General features: G+C 40.6%; 1 protein-coding gene across 1 annotated transcript; it reads right to left on the bottom strand.

Annotated features, from left to right (window-relative positions):
- Positions 1-226: 226 nt before the first annotated feature.
- LOC135162977 (muscle segmentation homeobox-like) lies at positions 227-5342 on the bottom strand. Its single transcript, XM_064122013.1, has 3 exons — positions 3800-5342; positions 1816-2012; positions 227-1255 (listed from the first exon to the last, which is right to left on the bottom strand). Exons 1-3 carry the CDS (start codon positions 4869-4871, stop codon positions 1001-1003), a joined length of 1524 nt encoding a protein of 507 aa, XP_063978083.1. The 5' UTR covers positions 4872-5342; the 3' UTR covers positions 227-1000.
- Between the last annotated feature and the right edge of the window lie 2568 nt (positions 5343-7910).

Raw genomic sequence — 7910 nt, 5'->3', positions numbered from 1 at the left:
TCTTTCATGCTCCTTCATTATTTATCCTACTGGTCTTTTAATGATTTCTCAAAATGTACTTTTCTTACCTGCAAAATGTCGTTCCCACACGGCCAGTTAACTCTTTCCTCATGAATTCGATGTTATTTTTCTTTTTTTTTTTTTTGCTTTATTATTACTAGTCAAAGAATAATTGCGGCAATTTGTTACGAATTTCTTTTTCCGATTAAGTACACACAAGGCTCAATTAAATATTGAAATTGAAATTTATTACTCTAGAACGTATTCTGTTTTTTGTTCTTTTCTTTTATGGATAAACTTTAATGGTACATTTATACAGGTTGACCGCAGTACTTCTGGAATTTGTGATTTATTTTATTTTTTATTTTTTGAGTCATCAAGTGTTCATCCACTCACTGATACTCATTACTCGGTGATTTTTAATGAAGTATATTCCATCATTGGAATAAATAATTTACATAGCCATTCGATTTCTGTTTTTTTTTCATTTTTGTTTTATATAATTGTTGATCTATGGATATTTACACGCTCTGCCAGTCAAACTGAGAAATTAACGTTATTGCATTTCGTTTTATTAGATCACAATACACCAGCTGGTTGTAACTTGACATATACGTCCGATTATCATTAACATGAACACGGAGTCAGTACGTTTTCCTGTCGTATAAAGTGTCTCCTCCTCCTCCTCCTCCTCCCCCCCCCCATTCCCTCCCCCCCACCAGCGCGGACTCCTTGGGGATCGCACGTTATCGATTATAAGGCTGAAGCGTGTAAAAGATCTATAGGTCCGCGTAAACGATATTTTCCACTCTTGCATTATTATTTACATACTCCAGTCCAGTGTGAGACTTACTGCAGTCATCGTACAATAACGGAGTTGAGTTATTTACATTATTTACATAATTAAAATTTAATTTAAATACACGAGTTCCAGATTTCACATTGGCTCTTAATTTTTTACATTCTCTGGAATTATGTCACAAGTTGATGAGTAATATAATCATGGCCGGTGTCCAGGCGGTCCCATGAACATGGCAGCAGTTGCAGCAGCAGCATGACTATGTCTTGCCATTGCTGCTGCTATGAAAGGAGGTACTCCACCTGGGGTACCTGGAGGTCCAACACCCGCTGAAAACATGAGGCCCGTACCAAAGCTAGGATGTAAAAGTGGTCTCGCTGACAACCTCAACTTCTCAATCTCAGCCTCTTGAAGTCTTTTCGCTTTTGCTCGACGGTTTTGAAACCATATCTTCACCTGAAATCATAAAATCAGTCGTACCATAAATAGATTTTTTTTTTTTAATTCTCTTGGTAAAGTTGTGGTTGATGATGTGGAAATTAGCACACGAGATATCGCAAATCATTCGTCAAATGAAGCGCATTCACCCCTGAAGACTCAAAATATCGGAGATATTTTTTTCTCTCGTGTGAAAATAAACTTTTGAAATTCATCATGTTGCAAAACGGATGTATTAATTTAACGTCCAATGCTGGACTCAAGACATCACTCTAATTTTTTCTTTTATTCTGTTACAGGTGAATTAATGCACTCTATTACACCGAGGTATATACGATCACACCCCCTTGTCTTGGGGGAGGCAGAGGTCGGCTTATCTAAGCAAATGAATACTACGAAGCTTCATTTTGCCTGATGCATTGCTACCAATGGCTAAAGTGTATTACGACACGCTAGTCCACTCGATAACGGTTCGTACCTTGTACACAATATATAGCATGAAACTTAAAAAAACGAATGAATAGAAAAAAAGACTGCAGTACTTCGATTCGCTTCATTATTTTGATTAGTTCAATTACCTGAGTCTCTGTGAGATGAAGTGATGATGAGAATTCTGCTCTCTCAGCTATCGTGAGATATTGCTTCTCGCGAAATTTTTTTTCAAGCGACAGCAGTTGTTGAGTTGTAAAAGGCGTTCTTGGTTTTCTATTGGGCTTGTGCTTTCTCAGGGTACATCTCACCGGTCCTGGACCTGGTCCTGGTAGTCTCAGGTCACCTGGAAATTAATTTCTCTAATATAGATTCATCCAACTGCATAATAAATGAATTTTCCAACATTATTCAATTTTCAATGTTTTTAATAGAATTTGGAGGCAGATTTACCTATCATCTTCATTAATACAAGGCTCAGACGATGAATTAACAATTGTAATGTTCGAACGACTTGACCATAATTATTACAAAGTAAAAGCCGCCAGTTAATGTGTAACAGCACAAAACATCGAGAGTAGGATCTTTCAAAGGTAGATAAAGGTGCGATGTGCCGGCCCATCTGTCGCGTCGGGACATCGTTAAAAGCCTTCTTGGTTACGCGGCTTTGATTTTTTATCAATTAATTTTTTTCAACATTTGCTTATAAAATCGATGCTTAGTATAATAAAGCGTTTAGTAATGCGCACTGCGGCAAATTAACCTGCATATACCAGTGTATTCACTGGTGTGTACCAGCCGCATCGCCATTCAGAGCCAACGGATTGCCACGAGTGTTGTTTTTTTTTTCATTTCTTTTACGCTAATTAATTCCCGTTAATTACCGGCGGGCCCAGAGAAACGTCGCAAGTACATAAGCACCGATCGATCGAGTTGCAAGATTCATCCGGGATACAAATTACATGGGATTGCCTCTTGCATAAGCGATTCCGGGGCATTTTTTTCTCCTCTCATTTGCAAAGTTTTCTATAGTACACTAATCAACAGTTAGATTAATGAATTGTTCTGAAATACAGGGAACGCTGGTTGATGTATATCACTGCTGACCTGTTACATCGTGTGTCAATAGATTATACGGTGAATTGGTGAATTTCTAGGGCAATTTAAATGCGTTGTTAAGTGTTGCTTAGTAATTATGAATGGCGGAATGATAAATCGTCTTGAGAAGTTCATTAGACATATGTATATACGAATATGTGAGTAAGATAGAAATGAATCAGATGGGGAGGTCTTTTACTTCATTAATTTATTCTTGGACTACCGAGACCGGACGGAGTTTGTGTTGAATGCCGCGTGTGCACAGTTATAAACGATCCTCGTACGTCGGAAGACCTGTCGGAGATTGTTTTAACGACTAGACATCACGATACACGACACTCGGGTGTTTGTTTGACTTTGAAAATCATGTCATTTATTACAACTTGATTGATTGAATTAAAATATACTTAAATATATTTTCCTCTCTCATTTGAGATTTAATGGATGGTTAATATGACATGGGATACTGAGTGCTACGGGGTCCTGACTTGTGGATAAAAAATTGTTTCAGCTGTCTTTTAACCACAACTTGGAATTCCTAACTTGACGACATGTACATATACACAGTAAACAGTAAATACCATGTAAGAGTGACAACGTTCCTTCGCGGACACTATCGAGAAAACCGCGAATGGTCTGCTGAGATTTCTTTCTTGGAAAAACTCAAGTTTCTCGACACGTCGTACTCGTCGTTAGAGTTTAGTCGAAACCCTTAAAGAAAGAGTTTTTCCTTTTATTAACCGTACCTAAAAGGAATAAAAAGTTGAGGTGATTTTTTTTTTTTTTTTCAAGAGGCCTACTGGCAGACAGGCAGATTGGAGACCTGTCATTCCTTATCTAATTTCTACTAATTTGCTTCAATATACTCGGGTAATGCACATGATGCGAATATTAATTCATCGTTGCAGTCGTTGCAAGTGTTGGGAATGTCGCTTGTGATAGAGAATTTACTGAATTATTTAAATAATTTCAGGGGATAAATAGTGTTCGTGTTGAGCGGTGATAATGGTGATGATTAGGAGGGGCGTAGCTTACCGTTGGGACTCGTTGGTCCACCCTGGGGCGTATACAGATGTCCATGGGGATTATGTGGATGGGGAGGTGGGGGTAGCCACGCGAATCCAGCCAAGGAATGTGGAAATCCAGTGGGCGACCATCCTGGTGTTGGTCCACTTAAATATGGCCCCGGTGGCCTCTGAACTGGATGTATTGGCTGTGGTACAACGGGACTTGATTTTTCCTTCTCATGCCTTCCACCCTCAACTTCACGTTCCATTTCACAATCAGAATCCATGACATTTAGATCTTCGGATCTTGAACCACTACCAACTTCCATGAGTCTTTCACAACTACCATCACCCTCCAACGATCTTGGAGCTTCAGAATCACTCCTATCATTTTCAATTTCTCGTCTTATCGGTGAAACAGAGCGATTTGACGTGATTCTTTCGTCATCCAGTTCGTCATCTTCCATATCTTCGTCCTCAGTTCTACGTGTCAGTGGTTTTGGTGAGGTACCACTGGAATTACCACTAAGTCTGTCATCCGTAAGGCCGACGGGCGATGAAGACTCCTCGTGAATTCCCGTTCTCGAAAAATCCTTGACGGTTATCGTATCCTGTCGCTCCACATTCGCTACCCTCTTGACGTCCTCAGCAGCAGCCGCTGCTGCTGCATTACACCGCACTTGATGATGGTAATGATGTAGGCTTGGAAATGCCGATAATCCAGTTGATGTCAGTGGACTTAGTCTTGCCAAAAGTTCACGGCTCTGCAGGCCCCTCTGTCGCTCCTGTTCCATTATTAAAAAGTCTCGATATCTTCTAGCTTCATCCTGTATTTCACTGCTCTTCTCCGATATATCACTACCCCCATCATCACCATTCTCTACACTCCTTCGGGTTGAAAAATTAACCGGTGATTTTTTCGTACCACTCAGTAATGCATCAACACTGAAATTAATTTTTCCACTTCTTGGTTTTGGATTTGATGCGGACGTTGGACTAGCCATGTCAGCATCATCCGACATGAGGCCACTGCCTCCACCCACCGGTGTTGGTGTTGTACTTGCCCCTTGCATGGACAATCCGTCAACAGCGTTACTCATCCTCGACACGACACCCTTCCTTCTCCATTCAATCACCAATCAAGTATCAATTGTACTTATCATTCCGTTGTACTATCACTTGTCGTTGCTCTATCCTCAACACTCATTATCTCATCACTCAGTCCCTCGGGGCTCCATATTCCTCGGTAAAACTCGATGCGCAAAAACAATGAATAAATTAACACACTGTCCCGACAGACATTGATGAAATAAAATTATTGAATTTTGGCAGAAGCCTTTGACCCCCGGTGCGCGTGGCTTGCCACTGCTGCCGCATAAACGGCACTGATTACGCCTGTCTCGAGATGAACGTACAACCGGGAAAAAAGCTCACACCGCCTCGCGACCTCGACACCGCCCCCGCGAATACTAACCGACCACTTCCAGTCACTGGCATTGGCGCGCTCAACCAATACCATCACTACTTGCTTATTCACCGGGCGTTTCTACAATGGGCGTTACCACTTGAATCGTCTGACCAATGAAAATCTCTCCCCTTATGTATCAACGCCAGCATCACGCTCTCTCTCTCTCCCTGGTCACCCTTGTTCATCTTACTGTCTATATGTGTCTCACTCGAACGTGTGATCGTTGATTCCGGCAGGGGCCAACTGATTTTGCTTATGTGAACGTGACGACTCCTAATTGCCTAATTCACGGATACGCTCGGGGCATACGGAACTATTTTCTCCGAGCAATTCTTCCTTTTTTTTTTCTTCAATCAACTTGAGTGAAGTTTATTATTACATTATTCGATGGTAAATTATGCATATTAAATTCGTGAGGACTCGGTATTAAAAAGATAGATTGAAACATCAAAATGATTGACAATGGTGGATAAAAATAATGTATTTGTTTCGTGAAAAATAAAGCAAACACACAGATTGTTTTTTCATTTTCGCTCGTTTCTTTGAAGACAGAAGGTGAAATGACACAGGATGATGCTATAGCACCAGGTAGGCCATAATAGGCTTCCTCGTACAGTCTATTAAATGTCCTCGAAACCAGTTAGTGAGTTGGCAATCCAGTTTAGATACAAAATGGCTGTCGTTTAGCGAGGATTAATGGTCCAGTGTATACCAAGGGATATACCATCAGGGATAATGGGGCAGATGCGTTCGAGGGATCGTACCTTCCCCTCTGCGTTTATAAACGCGAGTTGTACCGTCTATCTGACTATCCGGAGGGGAGGGATCTCACCATAATGGCTCCTTTTTGCCCTCAACACTCTCTCAACCAACCCCTCCGTTATACATTTGTTACAGCCCTTGCTATCCGTTTAACTACGGACACAATCGTGAGGGTTTGTGTGTGAGTATATTGGCTTTTCCCTTTTCCACGCGCCCCAGGGGATGAGACTATATCATATAGCATTATAATATTTGGTCGATCAGTGAGCGTTTAGTTTGGCGTTTCATGCTTCAACGACTACCCTTCAGATATAACTATGGCTGTCTCTTTTATTCTTCCGGTACCACTCACTATTATATTAGATTAAACGACTGTTGAACGACTTCAGGAGTCGGTCCTCTCCTCTCTGTTTGCCTTCAATGAGATATATTTTTTTTCCCCTTCTCCCTTTCCTACATTCACGTTTATGGGGATGAAAGTGACACCGAAAGGGACATTTAGAATCTCATCACCACCTGCTCCCACGCAATCATTTGGGAGAAATAATCAAATAAATGTTACAAGATTTTTTTTTGAAAAATCATCGATAAATCACAGGGTGAGGGAGGGGAGGTGGGGAGGATGAATGAAATTGTGGGGATCTAATGGAATTAGTATCTTATGGATGAACTCTTAGAATTTGTTTGGAATACGTGCTGCCCCTGAATAGCTCACAGTTTTTCCCTGGGTGAAAAAAAATTCTATTCACATGGTGTAGTGGGATGGTGGGTAATTTTGAAATTTGCGCCACGCCTACAGTTTAACGAAATAATAGTGGACGTTTAAGTGAGTACAATGGGCTGTCTCTAATGCTTATTGTGAGACGAGGAGTGGAAGTTGTCGCCTGGTCAGACTCGGTCTTCTTAGAGATGAGATTTACTTTATCTTAGCAATGTTTTCGGATTATGATTATTGTTACCTTTGTTACCTAGGATTGTCTCGTGGCTTCTTGGGGGGCAGGATGGGGGCGTTTTTTTTTCGTCCTTTTATAGCCGGGGAAGAACGTAAAAATGACAATCCTAAAATATCAAACACAGATTACGACGCCCGGACGCATGTCAAAAATAGGATTAGACGGTAGACGGGGATTACACTGTGAAATTCAGGTAGTGACCTGTATCGCAAACTTGACTTTACGACTTGTATTTCTGGTGCTAAAGCACACCGTTGGCATTTACCGGGAAATCGTTGAAAAACAATAGAATTTTTTTCTTGTCACTGGTTTTTAATTTTGGTATTTTATGGAGTAGAAAAAAAGGGAATGATTTTCTGGATTCCATGAGAAAATTTTATGAAAAATCACTGAAAGTCAAAAATTTGTTTCTCTTTATGAGAAGAAAATACAGGAGCAACACTTGAGATTCAATATGGTGTTGAATGAGTCATAAAAAAATGAAAATAATGGAACAAGGGATGATTTGTAGTCCCTGTGACGGCTCGAATCCTATTGGAGATGTTGTTCATGGGAGCCTGGGCCAGAATCGATTCAACCGAGCGTGCTGCATAACCAGATGTATATAAAACCTAGAAGTTAACGCACCGCGACCGATTCACTGTCCTATATCCTCCCCTTCCACGAGTCTCTTCCTTCACTGTTATGCTTTATTTTTGGCATTAATATGAAATTCATAACAATTCTATTATAGGAGTCTATTATAGACATGTCAGATGTCTTTGTCGCGCAACAATTTACGGGTTCCATCGTTTCGAGTGCGTTGAAAATTTTCTGAAGACTTCGGGCAATGGAGTTCTCCTTGTGACTAGATTTTTTTTGTAAGACTTGATGTATATATTTTTTTCCTCGGCGTGTAAAGAAATTAATTTGAGATGTAATCGTTGATGTGTCAGGGACCGGTGGAAATCTCGGTA

Source organism: Diachasmimorpha longicaudata, chromosome 5 (assembly GCF_034640455.1).
Source record: "Diachasmimorpha longicaudata isolate KC_UGA_2023 chromosome 5, iyDiaLong2, whole genome shotgun sequence".
NCBI lineage: Eukaryota > Metazoa > Arthropoda > Insecta > Hymenoptera > Braconidae > Diachasmimorpha > Diachasmimorpha longicaudata.
Note: the sequence above shows the minus strand (reverse complement) of the source record. Positions and strands in the feature narration are given on the sequence as shown.

Bases quoted from the DNA above. Each gene is read 5' to 3' on its own strand.
- LOC135162977 (XM_064122013.1), bottom strand. From the start codon at position 4,871: ATGAGTAACGCTGTTGACGGATTGTCCATGCAAGGGGCAAGTACAACA. The intron at 2,013-3,799 runs GTAAGCTACGCC...ATTAATTTCCAG, and splicing joins TGGACCAACGAGTCCCAACG to GTGACCTGAGACTACCAGGA. The intron at 1,256-1,815 runs GTAATTGAACTA...TTATGATTTCAG, and splicing joins TTCATCTCACAGAGACTCAG to GTGAAGATATGGTTTCAAAA.